This window comes from Pagrus pagrus (assembly GCF_965226575.1).
Source record: "Pagrus pagrus genome assembly, chromosome: 10".
NCBI classification, from domain to species: Eukaryota; Metazoa; Chordata; class Actinopteri; order Spariformes; family Sparidae; genus Pagrus; species Pagrus pagrus.
Window position 1 is genome coordinate 25,718,697 of NC_140194.1, and position 26,369 is coordinate 25,745,065.

Below are 26,369 nucleotides of genomic sequence, written 5' to 3' on the forward strand. Positions count from 1 at the left end.
ATTAACAAGACAATGCTTTTTGCAGGCAGTGTGGAGAACAGTGGGCATGCTTTTAAGAGCCTGAAACAAAAACTATTCTGCATTGTTTTCCAAAACAGACACACTACTTGGTACTTGCTATTGTAAAACAATATCGTAATAATGATTCACCAGTTAAGAAGTAAGACAACATTAATTCTGTAAGAGGCTGCATGGGCAGAGGTTGGGGTGGATGAGCCAAGAGGGTGTGGGACTTTGCCACAGGGGGCTGCCGTTTCCAGTTTTACTATCGACAGTCAACGTTAGTTTTAACAAAGACGATGATTGTTCCTAACTATAATCATGTGGTATTACTGTAACCACAAGGGAAAGGAATTTTTACCCAAACGATGATCTTTCTCTGACCCCAATGTTGGTGCCCAAACCTAACCAAGCCTTACCCCCAACCACTGATGCTGGGGCAGAGGGGGAGATTACCATGTTTGAATAAATGCCACAAAAGTGCCCTCTTGGATGCCCCAGTGGTAGATAAAACATGATTAAGTGCCTTCTAGGTTGCCCTTCCAGTGAACAAAACATGGTTTAATTACCCTCTCTTCACTATAAATATATTATGAATTTCTGTGCACTGGACTCTCAGATTGGCCAGTTCAAACTGTGCCATTAGTAGTATTGGCCAAATGTCATAATGTTCAGCAACTGTATCGTAGTGACATATGATTAAACCGTTTTTTGTTGTTGTTTTTTTTGTTGTTTTTTGAGGATTTGTCAGTGCCATCTTGCATCTTTTGATACTTAATTAAAGTAACAGTTTACCCAAAATGAAAGGTTCAGTCATTATCTACTCACCCCGATGCTGATGGAAGTTCCATATTCTACAAAACAGAACTTCTGAAGCTTTAACCATGGCAAAAAAACAACAAAACCCATAAAAATTGCTTATTACAGCTTGTCCGGCGTAATCCAAGTCACTGGAAACCCTGAGATCTCAAATTGATTTGAAAAGACCTTTGGCGTGCAGTTTCATTGCACCCGCTTCAGACTCTTTTCGCTCAGAAGCTACAGTAAAGATTTTGGCTTCAAAAAGGGTGTAAATAACATCTTTCCAAATCAATTCGGAATCTTGGAGTTTCCGAAGACTTGGATTACGCCAATTGAGCTGTAAGGAGCAGTCTTATGTTCCCTTTTTTAATGTTGTTTTAAAGCAAGTACCCATCTACATCATGTAATTTGAAACTTCACCCCATTCTTCATTGGCATGGGGATGGGTAGATAATGACTGACTTTTCATTTTGGGGTGAACTGTTACATTAATATTGCATTAATGTAATGCATTCGTACAAACACAGCTTATGAAAAAAAGCTACAAAAAGAGAGAGACAGAGACTGGAAAAGAGAGAAGAGTCAAAACAATTACATTAAACCGAAGAGGTTAAAAGGTTTTGAATTCAATTTTTCTGAACATTTTCCTTTTAGATTTTGTTGATAAAACATGAAACACTGACAGATGCTCAAAAAGATGGCTAGAGGGCGTGAGTCAGGGCAGAAATCTTTCAGCCTGACCTTTAACTTGTTAAAGATGTGCCATTTTGCTCTGATGGATGCTTTGACTTCTTCAAATCGAGGTATTGCTCATGGCTACAGACTGGTGTATGATACACAATGCTTTATTTATCCCTGTGCGTCACAGAAGAACAATGCAATGAAAAAGGAGCCTTTGAAGTTTGTGAGACATGGTTCCAATTTCCATTTAAAAGAATTTATTTAGAGCAGGGCTTTCACACAACTTGGATTCCATCAGTGATCAAAGAAGAAAAAATAGAGGTCTGTTATCATCAAAATACTGACAAACAATACTCTGTTCACACAGAGTAGAAGAGTACATATCTGTTTGAACGTGACACGCATATGTAACATGACCGAACATCACTTCAAGGTGCTCTAAGAATATACTGTATATTTTTACAAAGAGAGAAACATGATATGAATAGTAAAAAAATAATAAAATAATCCTTCCCTGTTTAGTTGTGCTTCAGTTGATTGTATACGACCCTGCTAATGAAAAATATGCTATCTGCCCAGTACAAACTATAAGAAAATAATGGAGAACTGAAAAAAATGAGATGAAACGCAAACATTTTCTCAAGAGCTGGCAGATGGTCCCGGGGCCTGGAGGCGAGTGAATATAATACCTACAAGTCAACACATGATAAAATAAGTGACTCTGCAGAGCGGCCTATGTTGCACTCTATGCTGCATGTGTAGGCAGTTGTTTGCTAACATGTTTACCTTAACAACTTGACCCGGTATCATACAACCAGCCCAGTATCCTGAGGGGAAACATTCATATTGGACTTCAGTATTTACATCCCCTGCCAATATTCCTTGTCAACAAAGGAAGAAGTGTGCCCCAATATGAATATGGGTTATATGTCAAAGTGAACAAGCTGCCTTTACTTGCTGCTAAACTCCCTCAATAAGACTGCAACGTATGCAAAAAATACAAACAAAAAAAAAACAGCTTTTGAATTTGTAGAATATATTAACACCACAAATCGCTAATATTGAATAATAACGTATGACTATAATATATCGAGGAGTCACGCGTCAATAAAACTTTGAAACATTACCTCAAACATGAATATTTGTTTAATAGTGGGTTCACCACCAGCCATGTGAGTTTGACTGCAGGATCCTTTCTATTTATTTGCGTTACTTGTACAAGTGCTTATTCGCCCCAAACATCCAGATCACACAGTCAACGCTCACTAAACTCAGCACTCACCAGAGACTCTGGTTCTCTCACTTCTTTAACCATCTCTTCTCTGTGATGATACGTTCAGGACATAAAGTACATTTTCTCTCCAGCTCCAGCCAGCAGTCAACATTACAGTACATTAAACACCCAACAATGGAGGTCACCTTTGTGTATTTCTGCTGCAGTCAGGTTGATAAACAGGAGTGAAGATAAATCCACTTTTTAATAACTTAAGTTAAAAAGTAATCTCAGAGCTTTCCTCCACAGCAAACTAGAATCCGGAGTGACTCTGGGCGTGTCTTTTGTTTGGTTTTCATAGAGACCCCTAGCGGAAAAGGGATCATATTGTGCGTTTAATGTTTACATCTTTCAGGTGTTTTCCCTTATTTGAACAAAGTGTTTTTGGTGGCAGTTTTGAATGTTGCAACATTAAGCATTTCTAAGAAATAGTGCATCTATCAGTTGCACTGATAGATGCGCGCACACACACACACACACACACACACACACACACACACACACACACACACACACACACACACACACACACACACACACACACACACACACACACACACACACACACACACACACACACACACACACACACACACACACACACAATGAAGGTATATCAATGTCAAAACAACCAGAGAGATGCGCAGCTACGGGTGTGTGCACGCATGAGAATTTTGTTATGCGTGCGTGCGTTGTTACGTGCAGACTGTATTTCACGCGTAACAAGAAGCTGCGTGCGTACGAAGCAGCGTGCGCACGTCTGTCTGTCACTGTTTGACAAATGTTGTCACGCGTTCACACACGCGTGCGGTCGCAGTTTCTGATGTGCGACCGGAAGTTGATCTGCACCGTGCGCAACACACCGCGTACGTGAGCGCCTCGCGTAGTTGTTCTGTGTTCCATGTTCATCCAGTAGATGAAGCCATCGATCCAATACGAGATACAGACATACAGACTTTTACATGACATGATTCATTTGTTCCATGAAGACAGAGAAAGAGTTCTGTTGCTGTTTCTTTTACTTTGTTTCTCACATAAGACACAAAATCAATGACAAACATTTGTAAGTTAACCACGCCCCCCGCAGGTAATCACTTCATTGAGAACTGCTGGGACCGCTGGAGAGGTGCGTTAGGTTTGTGCACCTGAACAGCTGCAACACACTCCCAGGACTTTTGTTGGGAGGGGCGGGGGAAGCACGCACTTTTATCAATGATCCACCGTCCTGGTCCCACTGAGGACTCGAGCAGCAGCGTTTTTTATACATACATACATATATATATAACAAAAAAAACACTTCTCCTCCTTCTCATTCTTCTTTTGAGATGCTGGCAGCAGTGTCTGGCTCACTGCTGCCTCCCCTGGTTGACGACACTTCAATAAAATGAAAAGGCCAACTACGCGAGGCGTTCACGTACGCGGTGTGCAGATCAACTTCCGGTCGCACATCAGAAACTGCGACCGCACGCGTGTGTGAACGCGTGACAACATTTGTCAAACAGTGACAGACAGACGTGCGCACGCTGCTTCGTACGCACGCAGCATCTTGTTACGTGTGACATAGTTTGCGCACGTCATTTCCGCCTACATGTGAGCGTGTGACAAAAATGTTCAATTATCTTCATGCGAGCGTTAATGCGTGCGTTCGCATAAAAACGCATGAATGTTACACGTAGTCACTACGCGTCGTGTGATTACCGGCGTGCAGCAGTCATACGCATGAACGGGGGACCATTATAAGTCAATGGGGAAACTACATTACACGTCAGGCGCTGCTTGCTGCGCAGGCGTCAAAGCACGTGCGTGTGACACGTTCAGTTGATAGGTGCGCACGCATTATGACACGATTCTACCGCCACACACACACACACACACACACACACACACACACACACACACACACACACTAAAAAAAAGGTTATTATAGCTCTGACTTTGCAGTGCTTTACCTTCCCTAGGGATTAATGAAGAGTCCAATGAAAGCACCAAAAAACAGACCTAATTTTGTGGTAGGAAGCAGTTAACATGACTGTAATTTTGACAGGAGATGTCAACATTGCTGACATTATGTATTTTTAAATGTTTTTTTTCCTAAATGCGAATGCCAAACCTTGATCCTAAGTCCTGGCTGAGTTTTGCAGCAGACTTCATGCCAGAAAATGGCTGTTTCTTTTTTCTGGGCTGTTTTGCAGCAATATAGAGGGCTGTAGCCAAGCATATTACTCAGTGATGGTAGATGTTTATATCAGATAACTCTAGCCAGAGAAGAGACAATGTTGGCAACGTAATGTACAGCATTATGCTTTCAAGGTCCACACTTGAGCCATGTGTGGCACAACACAGTGCTGAAGAGAAACAACTGCTGCCTGGCGTTAAATAGCAGCACTGTGGTAGAGTCACAAGATGGGCAGACAGGCTGGAGAGGCTCAGGCTGACAGTGATGGCTGATGGACGCTGCACAGCCACAGAGCCCACAGAGATTGGAGGGTATTTGTTGCAACAAATGGGATTGTGCACATTTTCCACTGTAATCCATGACTGAAACGGAGGAACAGTGTGTTACTGGACATCAGAGTTCTGACGTGCACGTGGACAGTGGGGTGTTAGACACTGGTGGACACAAGAAAAGGATAAACTGGCAACAGAAAAAAATGTAGGGGTCGAAGAGGCTGAGAATTCCCTTTATTCCTTCACATAAACTCTGCTGAATTAAAAACACAAATTGTACGTTGACATTAAAAGCTGTATTGCTGTGTGGATGTTCTACATTATGGATGGACCACTGATTCCCTTGCATTTTGCTTTATCTGGAAGACACTGCTCCCAGCCACATACAGTATAGTCCACACAGTTCCTTTTTCTCTTCTCATTAACTGTATCTACAACTTATTCAAAGTAATGCTAGAGTAGTTAAGCAAAAAATGCTTTCACTTCCTATCTGGGTTGGTTTGACATGGCACTTTTTGAAATAGCTGCACTGATGTAATACCATTAGTAGGTGTGCAGTGTAGTGCAATTTATTTTTTGCAAAAAACTTGAATCTAGCTGCTTTGTGTCTCTTGGTTTCCACAAATGTCCTTTATATCAATAGCGGTGCATTTGATTGACTTTTAATGGACTATTATTATATTCAATAAAAGGTATCATGCATTTGTGATTATTATTTCTCACTATTCAGTGTCACATTTCCATCAATGTATTCTTTTTACACACGTTTCAAAGTATCATATTGGAAAAGGCTGATGAAATTGAAGAAATAATTAGATAGTTTTTCTTTTCAGTTTAGCAGTTTTTTTTAGTTTTTACTCTCACTTGGGGGCTCGTTTGAGATAACTTTGTTTCCCCTTCCTTGATGATTTTTGCCTTTCTCTTCCTAGTGAGTCCTGATGTAGTTAACATTTAAGTCATATGACTGATCAACTGTTTTCGCTTTGACTGAAGCCAAAACCTGGCAGAATAAAATAAACCCCTTGGAGTTCCACAAAGACCAGATGTGAGCTTCCTATAAGACATGATTGTTTCTATTGTCTATATTGCTTTCCCTGTTTGAGATTTGACCTGCATTTATGTTGTACTGTTGCGGCCTCTTCCTCTGCAATGGTATAATTGTACTCAGTAGGAGCACTGGTGCCCACTTGTGAATTCATATACAATTCAGTGCATTTAGACATTAATTTTTTTTTTTTTTTTTGTGCCAATTTTGTTCAAATTTGGTTTAAACAAAAACCTGGCAGACATTAACTAACTACTGCACCACTTTTTCGCCAGCATACATTTTCAGTTTTGCTTTTGAAGATGAACCCCTGGTGTCTTTATTCAACAGAAAATTTCAACAGTGTTAATGCAAACAGTGGCTGTGAGATCCTCAGTGGCAGAGATAACGGCCCGTTTTGATAACACAGATCCATATCACAAAATTTCATCTGAGATTACCTACTGTTCAAAAGCGAATGTTCCATCAAAGCCAGCGAACTCTAAAAACACAATAACCTGTTAATGGAAAATGTGAAGATCCATGCTCCTCTCCTGCACTCTCGCTTTCTTTTTTTTTTTGCTTTCACTTCTGATGCAACCACAGGCAAGTGCATGCTTAATAAGGTGGCCACACTAGCATTCATTTGGTCTCTAGCTGTGTTTGAGATATAAATTAGGCATTAACGTGTGGTTCTGTGTGGGCATTCGCAGTGTGTCTCCTGAATACCAGCAGGGTGTTAATCACATTATAGCCACACACATGTAAAACACACTACGAGAACTTTCATGCAATTTGCAATGCGAGTTATAGAATGTTGAATTCAGTTCTATCAATCAGTTATATCAATTTATGGATTTTACTTTGTTTTCTTAAAGCATCTAATTCATTTTAGCCTATAAATCTATTATATTATCTGTAAGTATTGTGGTTTATAAATCTTTATTAATGACCATATTATTATAATCTTCTTCAAACACTTTACTTCCTGACTCAAGTGAATGACCTGAGAGAGGTTTAAGATGGACAATCTTGCAAGTGTCATAAGCCTCCTTAGTCCAGTCAGCAGTCCAAGGTCAGCAGAGGTCCCGCCTCCTCTGGGCTGTAAGCCTTCGCTGTCAGAAACAAATTGTTTGATAGGGGCTCTTTTTCCACTTAATCGCAGCCACCCACATAGACTGATGCGCGCGCACACACCAATGAAGGACAGAAATCTCATTAAGATCAACCAGATTGCAGAGATAAAATGTCACTCAAAAATATATCAGCCATGTCGGACTGAATCCCCGGGTCCATCAAAAATACAGCGCAAACTCCCCAACCCATGAGCCTTCAGACATTTTCAATTGTTTACATTCAAGTTGACGAGAAGAAAAAAAAACGAATATGGCATTCACAGAGGGTGGAAAATATACAGATAGTGGATGGTAGATTTTCATAACTCTGGCAAGAATGAAATACTACATGACAGAGTAGGCTAATCTGAAACACCATCACTGTAATTTCACTACAGGTTTGAAGTCATTGTTCCTCTGGGTGGAGATGAAAGTGAATGAGGCAACTCGGTGTAATCTACTTCTCTGAGGGAGGCCAGCCGACACCGTCATAAGTGGGGCAGGGATATCAAACCAGGAGCGACACAAAGGCCACTTCTCATAACAGGACAAAAAGACACATACACATGATTCATAATATACAGTTTACTGTGCAAAGCAACGGTTTCATACAGATTGTAAGCTTTGGTCTATTGTAACACGGCACAGCAAAACACCACAAGGACTTTATTGACTGCTAGACTGGCATACTGTAGACATATTCATCAAACATAATGGACTGTCAAAAAATTACTTCTCATCTTCAAAAGGCCATCTGTCGAATTCACAGCTGACTAAGATCTGCTCTTTTTATAAAATAATTTCTGTCCTGAATAAGTGCCTGAATAAATGTTGGCAATGTATGTTCCTGGAAACCAACAGGTATATTGAAAATGTACATTTCTTTATGGTGCAACTTTACATATCTTTAGGTTCAAATTTAAATTTCATGTTGTGACAACGCTGTGCTTATATGGTTAGGTTTAGGCACAGAAACCACTTGGTTAGGGTTAGGAAAAGATCATGATTTGGCTTAAAATACCTGCTTTGGTCGCTACAGTCAAAAATATCCATGCTGAAAACTGTCCTGAGGTCTCGGTAAATTTTATAGTGGTGTCATGCTTACAAATGCTGAAACCCAGTGCTCCTTTATCAAAAATTATCCAGTGATATCCAGTGATATCCACACTTGGAAATGTTAAAAACACAGTCTTGAACTGCAGTTACTGGCTTGGCAGCCTCGTGGCTGAACTTCACCACAATCACTTCCAACTCCAGATATGAAAGTGCGGCCATAAACATGTAATGTGGATGTAATATGACACATGTAGAAATGTTGATATGATACTTAGGACAGATTGGAACGTATCAGTCATTTGCAGACATGTTGCTTAGTGGCTTAGTAAGTGTGTCTTTAATCTCAAAGACAAAATATGCAAAACAAGTCAGTAGAATCAAAGAAAGACCTTTTGAGCTAAAACTAAATATCAGTAAAGTTGGCACTCTGATTGGAAGAGATCGAGAGCGAAAACTAACAAAGTTCAGAGGAGGCTAAATTACTTAAGCTAAAAAAAAAGCAGTCGCAATAAACAAGACGTTTTTTATCATGTCAAGGAGTAGTCTCAGAAATAACGACAAACTATTCCAAACAGCACTGAATCAGAGTTTAAAGGTAGCAGACAAGCACTGCTAATTGACACTGAACCTAATGTGAACTGTCTCTGTAGCAGTATTTATCATGGTGATGTGGTTCATTCAAAGTTCTATTTCTTTTTCAAGTATGTTGTTATTTAATCAACCACCTGTATGTCTGTGTGTTTGTCTGTATTGTAGCCATCTGTGGACGTGCCTTATACTTTTTAACTTTCTGTGGCATATTTTGCAAGCCGTCTCTTGAAGTAAATTCTGTGTCAGCATTATAAAAACTAATGCAATCTGTTGGATGTCAAGGCTGAAGTTGCTGACATTTTTTTTTCTCCCCTCTGCACTAAAGAGTTTCTGTCATGAGGCCATGAGTAGAAAAGTAAAGAGTAGAGAGTTCAGCAGGAAGACACATCCTTGAGGACACAATTATGGTGTGTGCTTACTCAGAAAAAGCCAAAAGAGGTCAGGGCTGTTGGTTACATGTGCATTATTGCATGAATTCTATTATTTAAATAAGACAAACTGTGTCCATAAAAAGAGTAATTTTCCTTGATATATTATATTATATGTCATAATATCACCAAGAACTGTCAGCAAACAGCCTAGACACCAGAATAAAATGTTAGCAGAACATCTATCCAAACCACTGATATATTCAAATTTGTGCTTGCCACAGGCTACATACCATATCGACATTTCTGCCAAACATGCCATATCAGGTTCACATTACATGTTTATGACATAACTTTCATGGTAAAGTGAAGGGGGCTGCACCAGAGTTCGGTGCCCTGAGCAGTAAGGGACCTTGGCAGTGCCCAGGAGGTGAACCGGCTACCAGTCCACACTTCTTACTGACTGATTGTGCTGGACTTAGTCCCATCAAGTGGATGACTGAGAGGAGCACAGGGGCATAAAATAAGCAGTTGACAGATTACCAGACTATCAGCTACATAGGCATAAAGACGTATAACACTAACAGTAGTAACAAGACCATACTATAACAAAATACATCAAGAATTTCTTTGCACAAAAGAAAAAAAAGTAGTGAGAAGTTGTAAACTGTATAGATTCAAAGAGAATCTACATTCTGCAAGTCTTTCTCGTCTTTGTCCCCAGCAAGACACTCGCAGGAAGACTTTGTCACTGAGTGAGACAGACAGATTTTAACAGCCGCATTGCTGTATATGAACAAGACTAGTGTAAGCAGAGGAGTGCTTTAAGCTAAATGCTAACATCAGCATGCTCATAAAGACAATGCTAACATGCTGAAGTGAATTAGGTATAAGTTTTACCATCCTAGTTTAGCGCATTAGTATGCTATCACTGCCTAATTAGCATCACAAAGTACAGCTGAGGCTGATGGGAATGTCATTAGTTTTGCAAATATTAAGCCATTAACCACAAATTGTTACCTGATTATGGCACTGGATGAAAAGTTAATCAGCAAATGCAATTAATCCCGAAGCATCCATGAAAGTCTGAACGAAATATCACAGCAATCCATCCAATAGTAGAAACACTGGCTGCTCAAGACATAAAATGTCAGGGAATAAAAAGTATTCACCATGGGTCCATGAAGATGAACAAAATTTCAAGGCCATCCGTTCAAAGATGTTGAGATATTTTGGTGTGGACCAAAGTAGTTGACCTACTACCCAACTAACAGATGACTGACACTTTAATCATTTTATCTTTTTCATCCATGGCTAAAAGAATCTTTGAGAATGGCCAATATCTTCCATGGCTTGCTCCCTGGTCACAGCAGCCAAAACAAGAATATCTAACATTTGGAGAAATATGGTGTCAGTGTTTTGTACAGTAATCAGAGTGCATGCTTTCTACAAGTATTTTCTGCAACAAATTCAAGTATGGGTGTGAGACTATATTCAATATGGTTTCCAGCACTAATAATATATCATCTTTATACGATTAAATTGCTTACTTGATTGAAGTGGAATGTCTTTATCCAGGGTGAGATGAAATTGTTTCTGTGGTCGATAACATCCACTGTTAAATAATAGATGCTATTTAAAAAAAGATCCTATTTATCGATCTTCACCTGTCAATAATCATAAATAATACATGCTGTGTTCAGTGGAGTTGCTGATTCAACCAATTACTGCCCAATTCTTCCAGGAATCGTTCAGATGCTGAGATTAACTCTCCTGCTCAAAACCATAAAAGCATTCATGGAGGCAATTAGAAGGTTCTCTGTTTTGTGTTTAGAACATAAATACTGCACAGTCCGTCCTCACGGGACTAAACAAACCAGTGCATTTCTTGATAAATGAATGCAGAAAAAGCAATTTTTTATAAAGCTTCAGGGAAATATGACTCTGACAGCATTCTATTTTTATCAAGCGCTATATGTTTTATTTCCATCGCCAAACCATTTTTCAAGCTGTCAGAGAGAAAATAAAAATAAATGAAGAGAAGAAAAGGAACATACCCGAATTCATCTTGCCATCACTTCACATGGCTACACCCATCTCAAAGCTCCTATCAATACAGCCATCCCTCTATAACAGCTAGTTACTGATCTGTGAGCTTCTGTTCAACCCTTGTCTTTCACATTGTCCCATTCCTATTGATTTCTGTCCATGTTTTCATTACTCATTTGGAAAATGTCTTATGAAACACAAATTCCTTTGCTTAAAGGTGATGTACAGCATGTGATAAGGTAGTGAAGACTTGACAATTCCATTACTGTCGCTGCCTTGCCACATGTGTTTTGACAAGATTGGTGACCACATGAACGCAGCTCACCACAGTGATGACAAGGCCGTGTAATTCCTGACTGATGGATACATCTCTTTGCCCTGCAGAGTTGATTACAGCAGAAAATGCACAGCAGGCCGCTGCCTTGTTCTCATGTGTGAACTTTGTCATCTCTGCTTGTCTGACAATCCCAAATCAATACTCAATCAAAGAGTTTTTTGCCTTCAGCTGATCTGTTGCTCTTCGGTGCGTAAGCCCAAGCGCAAGGCAGGGGACTGCTTGCCATCATCAAAAAAAGAAAAAACACGGGACTGTAGCAGAAGATTAGAGAGGACGGGAGCACAGGAGTAGTCAGAGGACATTCTCAGTGACCATGTACAACACAGTTTCACTCAAACACAGTGGGATGCTGCAGTAATTTAGAATAAATATGCTAGACTAGATCGAGGAGGCTGTCTCTTACAATAACATTACAATCAGTGCATGTTGCCCAGATCAGCGGTATACTATGTAAAAGAAAACAAGAATGAAGCTCTTTGTAAGGGTGTTTGTCCAGTTCAAACAACACAATATCTTGGCTTGCTCAGCCAGAGGTTCCCATTTTCTTCTACCTTATACCCCTTTTCCACTAGTCAAAAACCTCACTTAAACCTGCCTAAATAAGGCTTTTGTGTACAATGGGAATGTGTAAACTCTGACGACCTAAGTCAAATTTGTAAGATAGCTGATTTTTGATTCTTAAAAGTCTACTGAAGGCTCTTATTAGCTCCAGCTGAACTTCAGAAAGCACTGTTAAACAGAATAAGGACTGTGGATTGTGTCCATCATATCTTTCTTGTGCTTCCAAATGAGTTCAGTTCAGGCTCTGTATGGACAGGAAGAACCATGTAGGATAATTCCACAAAGTAAAGCGGTATAAACTGCTGCACCACAACCAGGAAATGGTAGCTCTTACAATTTCCTATCTGCTCAGAAAGTCTCTGCTTGGAAACCTTTTAAAAAGTGGACTTCTGGGTAGTTGGGGGCTACGATGGCTGCGACCAGTCTTGTGAAACAAAGAGGGGAGATAATCTAAATTGGGGAACCTGGAGTGCAATGGGAGTTTTGAAAGGGGCAACGGCTGTCTTTTCTTGTCAGGAAGGGGTAGAGGATATGGGGCGATGGGGAGAGATTGGTTTGTCTGGTTGGACTCGGAAGGTTTTGAGCGTGTGTGTGTGTGTGTGTGTGTGTGTGAGTGAGTGAAGCAGGTCCCTGCCGAACCAGAGAGAGGGACAGATAATCAAGCTCGAGTTGAAGTGGGACTTTGTGCAGGGGCAAAGGAGAATAGAAACTCTTTAATAGATTAGCAGCACTCAAGTACTGGAACGGCCACCAGGGAAGCCAAGAGTTGAGCCATTGTCATACCTTGAATTCCCAATCCTCTATACACCTATACAACTATACTTTTGGGGCTTCACATTCTGCTTTTAGGCAAGTCTCTGTCTGTGAAATGAGGAATAAATTCTCATCTACATAACACTAAAGCATGACAAGGAGTGGGGAGGGAGGGAGAGGGAGGGAGAGTGACAGAGGGAGATGGAGAGAGACGGATGCTGATGCTATTTAGTTTTGGAATGACGCAGGGAACCACATAACGCCCGCAAGGGAGCAAAATAATTTACTTCAAACCAAAGAAATGTATTCAAATAAAGTCCTATTCACATGTATTCAGATCAAATCACTGTTGAAAATAAAGCCCATTTAGAATGCAATTTTTTCCTCTCAGTGGTGTAATGCATATCGCTCCCTATGGTAATTCAAAAGAAGATAGCTCAGTTAAGAAGGCTCAGGAAAATCAATGATGCCTTTACTGGTGAAAAGAGAACAGATGCATATAAATGAGTGAGCTTCTCAGTGGATTGAAGCATGCATTTCTATTCACTGGCCATATGGCCTGAGATCACGTTGCATTGACATATTCACAATGCATATTTTTCCATTATTAATCACGTATCGTAAAGCGTTCTATTTGAAAATGTCACTGGCTTTTCATCTAATAACTTTTAGTTTAGACACAGTGACTAAACATGAGTCCCCAAGTAATTAGAGTGAAAAAAGTTGACCAGGTGGGGTTATTACTTCACCGAGCTAAATGGCACCATGTACATACACATCCATAAGTGCAAAAGGGGGGGAAAACTCATTTATTCTAACACAGCAATACCCCAAAGTTAATTGGGCAGCATTCACGTCAGATACCTTGGACATTAATTTGCCAGGCTTTCTCAGGCTGACAAGCTGATAATGAAGCATTGTTGGACAGCAGTTCACCTGGTAGAGTGTTGGACAGACTGTTCTCCAGCTAACAAAGGCAGAGCGGGAGAGAGAAAGGCAGAGACGGAGACCATAATGGGGCAAACGAGCACTATCATGCTACAAATTACCTGCCAGTTTTGGTGTAATCGCTCAGTTGAATCATTATCTATCTCCTGAATCAATCTCGTTCTTGCCTCCTCTGCACTCACTGACTACTCTTGGCACAGCACCAACCGTCTGCCTCAACTTCTTCTACTAGTCTTCCCCAAACTTAGAAGAGGCGTCTGCGCTAGCAATTAGCTATTGAAGTTGAACAACTTTTATTTTGCTGAGGTTTGTCTCCGGCATGCAGGCAGTGCGAGGGTCTTGCTAGGGACTGTGTGTAGCAGTTGTGATGCTGCAGCAGAAGGACAGGGGACATATTAATGACTACAGGTCAGACAATGCTCTAACTATACAGAGGCGCAGGCAACGGTTCTACAGAAGTGGCTAGCATAGCGCAGGTCTGCTAACAATGTATGCGTAAAGGTTTGTGCGTGTAATCACAACAGCACTTCAGGCACTAGAATGTGTGTCAGGAGCAATCTACTGCAATTTCTGTGCGACTGAGGCTTATTTTTGTGCCTGTTCAGACCAGGTGGCAGATGGTGAAATCCTGTTTTGTTTAGCTGTAACTTATAGTGATGGGTCTCCTCCATTAAGCCACATTAGGGAGCCAGCATGCACAATGTCAGAACCCTGATAGTAGCTCACCAAAATAGAACAGAGCCAAGATTGATGTCACTAATTACACTTAAAAGGAATGACATGTGACATGATAAAAGTTTATATCCATGTTGCCAAGTTGTATTCATTTAGCCTGTGTGTGTATGTGTGTGTGAGAGAGCAGAGAGCAGAGCAGCCGACCAGATCCATCCCTCTCCCCCCTCACAGCAGGAACTCGGGCCTTAATTACCTCTGATATAAACACAAATTAGTCTGGAACACAAACAGAGACTCGGCTATGAGTAATATCTTCATTTATACCCCATCATGTCCAATTACACAAGATATATCACCTAGACGCTAGGTTTAACTTGTCTGCATAGTGTTGGCAGAGGGGAGAAAAACATAAATTGCCAAAAACATGACAGTCTTAACACAGTAATTTTCCAGCAGCACACCATTCCATCCCTAAAATTTAGATGAAACCATTTCATTTCTGTAAATCTGTGGGCAATATGCATGCATTTCGGTGATTTTACTGTTTCACTGGTGCTGCCACAATGACTCCCAAATGACTCTCAAAATATGTGTGTGAAGCTCAGTACAGACGTGTATGACAAGGTGGAAACATTTGATAAGTGTAACACTACCATACCCACGCAGATATGAGGAATAACTTCATAGCTTTTTAATAGCAACCCATGTTGACATTTATTGTTTGATGGCGACCTCTTGTGGCTGTAGTAGTTATTATAACAGCAAAGGAGGAAGTCAGGTGACATGGTAAAAAGCGCAACAAAGTCAGCCTAGGGAGGAGGATGTTGTGGGAAGGATGGGTCAAACAAACAAGACTTTTACCCAGAAGATCACTGTTCATGTCCCATGTGAAACCAAAAGTCAACTGTGAGTTATTTATAACTTAAGTTACACATGTAACGTGTACCTACTAAGAAAAGTTGTCATGGTTTTGGGTTTTAAATTTAGTTATTTCCTGTTTTATTTAGTAGAATTCACCCACGTGTGTCTTGTGGTGACTTTCCACTTCCTGTCTTTGTCTTTTCCCAGCAATTTTTGTTTCCTGTATTCCCTGAGCTTCATCTTGGTTTGTATTTTCGTTCAGTTTTGTATTTATTTTTATTTTTTTGGGTTTGCCCCAGCCTGATTTTATTGGATTTTGTTGCCTGCCTTTGATTTCTGGACATCAGCTAACACTATTAACACTTGCCTTTTGTTGTAAAACAAACCTGTCTGTCTCTATGTTTTGCTTCAGGGTCCTGAAACACACTTATTTGAACCCAAACCACAATCTTTCACAACATAACCAAGTAGTTACGTAACCTTTGCTGGTATACAACAATGGTAATGTCAAGCTGGGAACAGTGATTTCCATCAATATTGAAGTCATTGGCAATCAAAATATTCAGTTGTCTAGGTATGAGGTTGTGTTGCCCTTTGCGAGTGTCAGAAATGCAATATGATATGGGTGTTGGGTTGATGACACATATTTGATTGTTTTGAGTTGATCATTCACATGCATACTCCTGCGGTTGTTTACACTCACTAGACCACAAAACATATATTAATCTGTCGCTGAAAATAGTCCCCACAACTACGTGCGTGTGTGAGCGATGTTTGATGTTTAAGGAAATTTAAGATTTAATTCTTCAGTGGAAACATTCGGACTAAAGACACAGTGTGAAAATCGGTATTGAGTGATGGACGCATATTTTTAGTATTGGTCAATTAGGGATGTGTTAACAAGAAAATGTACATAACATTGGCATTGTTCTTTTGTTTTTGTTTCATGACACTAGTAGGTGGAAGTAAATAAAGCATTCCCCAAAAAACACTGCTATCATTGCAAGTCGCCCATACTCTCTAGTCCAAACTTGGTTTGAAAAAAGTCATGATGCGGTCAAAACAAGACAACCCCTGGTATAGTGAGGCAAAAGCAAGTCAATAAGAGTCGTTATAAAAAAGTCGGAAGACAGGGCAAAGATGGAAAATATAGCCAAACAGCGAATGTGGGGGAGTGGGGAGAAAAAGGGAGTGGGATAGCGTGTACACAAAGCCCAAGGGAATACAGGGCATGAAGGGAAAAGAGAATGAGGGCGATAAAGAGGGATAGAGAAAAAAATGAAGAGTGGAGGAGTAAACAGAGAGGAAGGAAGGGCTTGCCAGAAGACTCAGGCTTTGGCTGCCTTTGTTATCAGTTTGCACAGAAATGTCAGTGCACTGTGACATTCTCCCCTACAGCTCTCCCTGCTGCCCAGCCTCTACTGTGTAACCCACACACACACACACTGCAACGGATCGCACAACCACACACATTCACATAATTGTGGAAGAGCAGATGCACACATATTCACTCGAAAGAGCACATGAAACCATGCAACACACACAACATATACAGTAGCATTACTTTATTTATAGACTCATGCTTGCCTTCAAGACTGCATAGAGTGATTTTTAGAATATGCCTTGGTGCTTGAGGTTGAAGGTTTTGTCGCAAAAAACATAAAGAATTGTAGCACCGAGCCAAAACAAACACTTTCTATAAAAACATACTCTCCAGCAATATGTATTCCCATAGCGTGTGTAACTTTAACTGTGAGAACACAGTAAGCAAGAGAGAGTAAAACACTTCTGTTCATTCAATTTGTTAATATACTGTAGTACATGCTCAAGTTAAACACAAGATCTCATACAAGGAAATAAAAGTTTCCTATGATACATTTTGTGGCTGTAAAAGGCAAGTCAAAAGGTGAACAATTAATTTTACTGACCTCTGAATTTAGGTTGGCCTCTTAGACCTTTGAGATGAGGTTACTGCAACAATAGCTGCAAGGAAATTATTTTTTTCCACACAGGGAATTATAGACGTGATTTTTGTCCTTTTTTTGTGGTGGAAGAGGAGAGCTAGTTTTCTCTGGTGTGCAGCCCTTCAAGGCAGTCTTAGAACTATGGATATGTGTGGAGTTTAATAGCAATTTCTGGCACATTGTCCAGCAGAACAACATAGTTAGTGATTAGCTGTTGAACAAAGTAGACCATGTAGCAACCAAAGAGTCATATACTTCGTTAAGATAGGCCTGAGATGTTGTTACAAGTACTATGGTCACTGTTGACAACAAGCATGGATAAATGACTTACTATCTGTGGGCTTCATCTTAAATCTACTACTGCTGACCACAAAACAAATCAGGAACTGACTAGTTGTTAAATGTCCTTTGAATGATTGATATATTACCAAATAGATCATTGAAGCGAAACTGACATGTTGGCTAAGTAGACTATTTAGTACACAGATATGCAGGCATATGCACTAAGCACAGTCTTCAGAGCTGCATCCTTCATCTTATCTCTGAGCTCTATTCGATCTGGCATCCATGGCAACAGAAATACCAAGGAGCTGTCAGTAGATACCATACTGAATAACATCAAACTTCAGCTCATTTAGTTTTGCTCACTTTGGTTTATTCAACTAGGCTATAATCCACTCAGGAAATAGCAGCTTACAGGAAGCTCAGGGGTTATAAAAGGATTTACTCAGTGTCTTAGATATTGATGCTTTTTTTTATTTCAAAATAAAGCACACAGTATCAAATAATTGCATAGAAAACCAAATTCAATTCTATCAAGTCGAGCAAGAAGGTCTCTGGCGGGCGATATCAGATCTAACCTGGTAATATAAAATTAGCTTTTCCAACATTGTGTTGCTGCTGAGCTTGCAGAAGTCAGAGTTAACTTGTCTACTAAACAGAGTCAGGGCTTAAAACTACCATGATGATTCAGGTGTTTTGTGAGGTCTGGCCCTCACTTGGGCCAAACCAATAAGAGATTTTCCTGCTGGGGATTTGTCGTATTTCACTCCCAGCTGGCTCATTTTCTCTACAGCTAAGCACACAGACACTCTGTAAGCATGTAAGGTTGCATGTGCAGTCCGATTGTGAGTCAATCGAACTGTAGATAATCAGTTCTCTACATTAGGTGAGGAATCCACATTATCAAATCATACACATAAGCATGGAAAAAAGAGGAAATTGCCTCTTTTCTCCATGACAATCAGTTTCAATCCTATCAGCTCTGTTACTGTAGTATAAAAACATCAAAATGCACTCTTACATTGACTGCATTATTCTCACAAGATTCAACTGTGCAAGTTTGTCAGCTTATTATCCCATTCTGTATAGCCAGTAATGACATGCTGTTGCTTACCTAACGCGTACCATTGCATAAGCAGCGTCTGTATTAGCAATTCATAACACAAGTTCAGCGTGAACTTGACAGCCGCTCAAAAATGTCTCTATGGAGAGCTGTGTGTGTGGTTGTGAGAGAGTGAGTGTGTGTTTGCGACTGCCTGCCTGTTGACTGATCCCTCTTATCTGTGAAGCTCTGGTGGTGATTAAGGTTTATGTCTGTTGGCTTTTTGTACTAATGATGTGAGAACAAACACAGTGAGAACCATCTGAATCTGCGTGCGTAGGGTTTCATTTCACCCTTTTGTGGTATCGCCTGTGTTTTCTGCTTCTAATCATGTGACTGGGACCTACATTCAGCAAACAATCCGTACACTGCATCATGTTCACCCTTAAGACACTAGAAGGGTAGACCTCAGGGTCTCTTTTTTTCTTTTCAGTGAAGCAGCTGAACAATGTTCAAGGTGAACAGCGGGAGCACACAGGGTGAAGCAACTGATTTTGGCTAATTTCATCATCAGCGCCATGTGGTGCAACTGTGACAGCTGGAAACATTGTGGGATTGTAAGGAATACATTGAGTAGGTGTCGTCAGAATGCTTCATTCCTTCTAAAAGCTGTATAGTCTGTCTTAAATGCTTTCTACCACAAAGCCTCAGCAATAAAGAATTTCATGTGTTGTAGGTGCAGAAATGTAAATCCGGATCTGTTGGCCAGTATAGCAGCCCATTCAACAGCAAGAGCCTAACAGAACATGGCAGTAAACAACACACAGTTTGTCCAGGATGTGACCGCCTCCACAATTCTCACCAAACATCATGTCACATAGCATACCCATTGTATGGGGGATGACAGTTCTTCACACCACAGCTGTACCCAGAAAGAATAAAAAACAACATTTTTTCACAGAATTCTTTCCTGTTCTAAACAAAATCAGGACACAAAGATGCACACAAAATCAGCTTGTATAAAGATGGCAGTAGATAAGCAATGTAGAAGTTTTTCTGAAATAGCAACACTATACATTCGAACTGCATTTATTTCAGCCCAGCGAGGGCACAACTGTCACATTAAAATAAAAGAAAAGCAGCAGTGGTGACAGCAGCTCAGAGAACCAACAAAGAAACTGCGGTGACAAAGTGACAAAGGCATCCAAGAGATTTTAGATTTACAGTAGAAGCCAGAGGTGAGGTGCTTCTCAAAGGCTCTGCCAGCTTTGCCTCAACATGATTGATTTTGAAACACTTGACCATGAGATGGGAAGGGGAGGAAATGTAGTGCAGAGACTCAAACTATAGTCCATAAAGTAACAATCTGTCAGTACGTATCGATCATCAGAATCAGATAACTGTCCTAAAATGTTTTACAGTGGGTAATATAAAGGGGGTTTTGCTTTCCAGTTTCTTCAAATCTCATATAAAATCTCAATTAACTGTTTCAGGTGCAGAGAAGAGAACACGCAGTGAATATTTGGTGCTCTATATTGTGTTATATGTGGTAAGTCAAAGCATTTCTGAACTAAATTAAATCACAGTTGTTAGTGTTAATGTTTATTTCATGAATGTTTGAAAGACATTTGGCTCAAGCACGGATTCACTGACTGTAAGAGTGTAATGTAAAACAATCTTCAAACATTAGCATTAAGGTGATGTGTAAAAGAGATCCAAGTCTTAAAGTTGGATTGCCTCAGTGAGTTCACCAATTTTAAAACGCCGAAAATTGGCACGTACAGAATTTGTAGCCGCAACAACTACATGTAAAGATTTGTAAATAATGATAGTAGCCTACATAAAAATAAAATGAATGACCCAGTAAAGTAACAAACATCTCCAGGATTTCACTGCAGTGGCAGTCATGACATCATGCACTGATGCTCAAGGTATGCTGAATACTGAAATGACAACTGGGTGATTGCAGGGACTCACAATCACACTTCTGATTGGCACTTTTACATCTGTCCCTTTGGACTGAGGTTGATTTATCTTTTCAGTTTATGTTAACACAAATGTCAATAGAATATGCTTAAACTATTTCAGTTAAGGCATGACGCAGCAGGGAGGTGAAGAGTAAAACGAAGATGTAAATGGTATGCTTTCAGTCCTTTCATGGAGGGCAGGTAGTGGCGCAGATTGCTGTCTATCAAACTGCCACAATGTCTTTTCTGATACCACTTGGGAAATGCCAAGTTCAGAAATGTCAATCTTTCACAGTTACAAGCCTACTATAACTATAAGGACTGAATAAACAATAAGGGTTGAATAACATTTTTACATGTTTCTTAAGAAAAATGCCATCTTTAGATCCACACGTGATAAAATTATTTTTCGTGTAAAGAAAGCAAAATGAATACAAAAGGTTTATTGATTGTGTTAAAGGTTAACTGAAATGTGAATTAAATCAAATTCAGTAAGATGGGTACTCATGGGAAGCCATTTGTCAACCAATAATCTGCCATTAAAATAAGAGTCTGGAACAAGAAAATGTATTTCCAGCTAAAAATGCAGTGTGAACGGTGAAATGCCCGTTGCTGGAAATGCAGAAACTGCCTTCCCAAAAGTTGGGATTTTAACCAGTGATCTTGTGGTCCAGTACATGGCTGTGGGTTTTGTGCTCACACCTCTTGGCCACTGCGCCAGACAGCAATGTTTATTTGTATGACAGTTTGTGTTTATGAGAGTTAGATAAAAGTCATAATGCATGAGGGATGTGGAATACGCTTTTAAATATTTTTGTCCTTTTCATGGCTTTATTGTGAATGGACAAGAAAGAGTGAAAGGAAATGGGAGGTGAGAGCCACAGGGTTGATTTGAACCCTGGCCCACTGTGGCGAGGACCCAGCCACTGTATATGGAGCGCACGCTCTTCCAACTGAGATGTGGAATATTTTAACATCTCTTAGTCCTGTAGTGTCGGTCAAACTGGGCAAGAGAGTCTAACAGTTCCTTATGGTCCTGTGCATGGACATGAGCTCTATGCTCTAACCTCTTGGCCACTGAGCTGGACAGCATTGTGCATGTGTATGTCAGTATGTATATATAATAATATAAGTTGAATAATGTATGAAGGATGTGCCCGCTTGCACAGTAATTATACTGCTGTGGCTTTGAGACACCACAACAACACACACAAACCACCTGCTCAGGACACAAATGTAGATATTATCATCAACACAACCAGGCACCGACACCATGCCAAAGATCAGAGGACATCTCAAGTGTAGCAGTCAAGTGTTTGTGTTATTGCTGTCCAGCTAAATCCAATAACAGCCCCGTTCTTACCGCGGTCCTTCAATAAAACAATGTCACCTACCTGTAGGGGACCCTTCGAGCACCTCTCCTGTGTAACGTGTCTCTTTGAAGATGGGCCGGTTGTCATTTTGGTCAATGACAGTGATCACTAGTATGGCCGGTCCCTCGATTATGTTTCCAGCGAAGTCTGTGGTTGAAACTTCCAGCTGTGTGGGAGGGAAGACAAAGGGGTTATTTTCCACAATGAAGATGCTCTTCTGGGGGTGACTTTTATTTACAGGAATCTTCCTGAAACTGTAGGTGGCTGGTTCAAATTCTGCACTGCTCTGCCTCCAGCTATTACAAACATCCTAACAGTCCTCCAATTAAAAGATGGCCACAGTTAAAAATGGACTTTATCTTCCCTGCAAACATCACGGCAATTCACTGCATATCGCTCTATAAATACCAATGATGTTTAATAGCTGAATTTTCTACATTTGTCTGAAGACAGATAAACACAGTCGCAATTAGTCCATCTTTGCTGCCGGTGGTGGGCAATTTCTCTGGATTGCAATGATAAAATTATTTGGTCCTGGTGCCTAACAAGTACCCGCACATTTAATACAAAGTACCGTAACATCTGCTGTTAAATAACAATTTGGGTATTTTTAACTCAACCTCAAACATCCATGCAGCAGAGATTATTGTGTTTGTGATTATCTGGTGAGAACTTTTCACTACATTTGGTCCATTTATGTTCTTTTTATTACTTCCCATTAAACCTGACTAAAACGTGTCCTTGCATATGTATGACTTCAGATTCCTTTACATGCACTTACAGATGTACAAATGAAACCTATTCAGTCCTTCACCTCCTCTGCTCCTCCACGGAGGGGTCCTCTGTGGACCCACATCACATATTTATGAATTCAGCTTCTCCCTACTTTGCAGTATTGATAGGCATCCCCCCCGGTTCACATAGGGGACCACATCAGCTTAATAGAGTACAGTGGAAATACTTTGCATGTTATCAATTCAGCAAACAGGAAGCCTGTCCAGTCTAGTCAGTCTACCTCTTTTTCTGCTTTATTACAATGTTTTCTACCTGTCCAACACTCGCCTGCATGTTGGGCTCTATCATGGACAATGGAGGGTAAATATGTATGCGCAAACTGTAAATAACTGTTATTGTGTCAAAATAATTAAAATGAGGTGAATTTTGAAGAGAAACTTGTTACAACTTACAGTTAGTAAGTTACAACTTCATTTTTTTTGTTTTTGCGAAACCTACAGTTATAGATTGTAAAAGTAGCTCACAGCTCACAACCCTAACCCTAGGACAATTTGTTGGTATTATTGTGTTATACCAACTGATGTGGTAATGATAATATTTAAATAGAGACTTGGAACAATGTTGTAAAAATCTGTTTAAGCAACAGATCTGAAAGACTATGGCTATATTGAGACTGCAAGCCCAAATCAATTTGTAGTCATATTCTGATTGTATCCAGATCGATTTTAGGGAGTCTGGACAGCAAAAAAAACACACTCAAAATGTAATTTTCACAAATTTGATATTCAAAGGACAGTCATGCTGAAATAAATTATCTGCTTGTTTGGCGAGCAGGACAATGGCGGACAGTGCATCTTCAAGATCTGATTTGAGCAACAAATCTGATTTGTCTGCAGTCCACAGCCGTGCCAGCAGCTCTGTGACACTGTATTTAGGCGCAGCGGTGCTTTGAGCTCTGTGCTATTGTCACCATGTTAACATACTCACAGTGACAACGCCGACACGCAGCTCTTTAGTGTGTTGACAGAGTTGTCAGGAAGGAAAGACAAAGAAACACTTTCAGGTTCAACGCACACGTTTGCACTCCTGTTTCTTGTTGACAAACTCAGCATGCTTGGGGCTAGTAGCTGGACATATGTCAAAACACAGCGTTAACAATGCGTAATGTTAACTAAAAATGGACAACTCCATGTAGAGCCATTTTCTTACTAATAGCAGGAGCATGCAAGACTTGAATTCATAAATACAAGTAGAGTAACAAATTGTCCTGACAAATTATTGAACTCACAAGAAAACAGGAAAGCTTTTCCTCCAAGGTGCTACAGGCACACTGTTACAATAATGGGATGGCTTAGTGTGATTACCAAAGAAAATTAAACCGTAGTTGAGAGAACTGCTTGTCTTGTTTATTGAAGAAAGTTTTCTCTGCAGTAGTCTCTTGTGTTTACTTTAATTAAACAAATGTATGTATCAGAAAGAATATGGTTTTAATTTTAAAGCCTTATATCTATAATTTATAGAGACTACAGACTGGGAGAATGTACTGTATATACCCACAGATGAAACTGCACTTTACAGCACCAACTGCTACATTGCCACTGCTACTTGTTGGAAGTTTAGGATTAATCTAAGCATGTATGCTACTAGAAATCCTATCTGCAGATGAAGTCAGCGATCTGTAACCTATGAATATACCGTATGTAATGACATTACCTCCATCTCAGTCTTAATCTGTGGCTAAAGAGATCACTTCCCTTCCTTTATTAGCGCTGGAGCAGGGCTCTAAAGATTCATCAGAGTAAGGTAGAGCGAGGTTCCTCCTTTATCTGCAGCATCACATTACCAGCCTTTTCCTCTCCCTATCAGTAATGCATGACATCATGCAACCTCTCTATCACATGGGTCATCCCACTCATCTCTCTCTATCTCACCCCTCTGTCTTCCACTTCCTTTGTCCTCCTATCCGTCTGTCACCGCGGAGCCTGGAGCATATAGTATAATGGCACACATGCAGCTGAACTAAGTGTTTTAGGTGCTAGGAGCCTAATGGTTTCATACATCATCTCATCTTACTCTCTCTCTCTCTCTCTGCCTTGAGTCTATACCATGGGAGGCGTTTCATGTGAGGGACCATTTCCCCCTCTGTCTCCACCCGGCAGAACTGCTGACTCCCAAGGAATAGTGTTCTCAGCCCCATATGTATTTTCATCCAATCCACCGATCATCTCTCACACACAGGCTCACATACTCTAAGGCGTATATTATCCGCCAGAAACAAGCACGCAGGGATCTGCATGGCACAAGAATTACCATCCTGTGCCAAACAAGCGTACCATATGTACGCATGACTTACTCGCACAGACACAGAGGCACACACATTAACACATGCACACACACTAGCTTTTCTTCTCAGCATGTCTGAGAAGTGAATGAGAACATTAGCTGTGAGGTGCCGAGTGTCGGCTCATTCAAATGGGGGATTGCACCAGTGTCGCAGCAATAACCTGCTTGGCAGATGGGGGGAATGCATAATCTAAATACACATCGTCTCACAGCAAAGGAAATGCTGTGATCTTTCAAACAAAGCCAGCGATGAATAGCTTTGATTTGCATGACTTTCTTTGAACTGTACGGTATAACATGCAAATACTTTCACCCCGATTCCACGCTGCATATATAGCACATGCTGTAAATGGTTTTGAGTATGCATTACATTAACGACGACGAAGGAAAATTATATTGTTTGTTAGTATGCAGACTAATTTGGCTTCATGTTTTAAGTGTAATGTTAATGTTGAAAATAGTTATGTAAACTTTTTTCACATGTTGGTGAGACAACTTCAGGAAATTATCAGAAATAATAATAATGAGAAGAATAAGAATATTAAGTGATTTGACACTGAATCTGAAGTTTAATTGATAGAGGCTGCTTGACTGCTGACTGATTGTATTATTTTTCAACAAAGTGTTACATTATTGGGTATCTCCTACCAAAATGCACCTTGGGAGTCATAATTGTCTTCTCTACCTGCGTCTTTTGTATCTTTTACCTTTTACCAAAGAACCATATATTTATTAAAGCAGTCACTCAACAGAGGTTTGTGCCAAGCCATGGAGGCATCATGACTGAGTCACCTATCACTGTCTTTGTGTACAATGAATGGGACTTTTACTTAGGGAACCGGGGCACCGAAAGAAAGTCGTCCCACTTCACAACTCTGTTGGCCCCAGTTTCAAGTTTGATCGATGTACACATACAGTACAGTCAGAAAGTCTAAGACCAGTAGTCAAAATACTTCATACTTAAATATTTTCCATTAGTTTCAAATGTTATACTGTTTTTTTCCATTAACTTTTTTCCTCCTTTTGCTTTAATGACAGCATGCACCTGAGCAGGCATGGACTCAACAAGTTTTTTCAAAACCCATCTCATGTCATCCCCAGAAGCTTTGTAGGACACTGTCA

The 26,369-nt window shown here is 40.2% G+C and overlaps 1 protein-coding gene across 1 annotated transcript in view; it reads right to left on the reverse strand.

Moving 5' to 3' along the window:
- The window catches only part of cdh13 (cadherin 13, H-cadherin (heart)), a 398,586-nt gene that overhangs the window by 185,380 nt on the left and 186,837 nt on the right, over window positions 1-26,369 (reverse strand). The window contains exon 6 of the mRNA XM_084364311.1: window positions 22,191-22,335. Coding sequence (XP_084220437.1) covers window positions 22,191-22,335 — 145 coding nt within the window. The remainder of the gene's footprint in view (window positions 1-22,190; window positions 22,336-26,369) is intronic.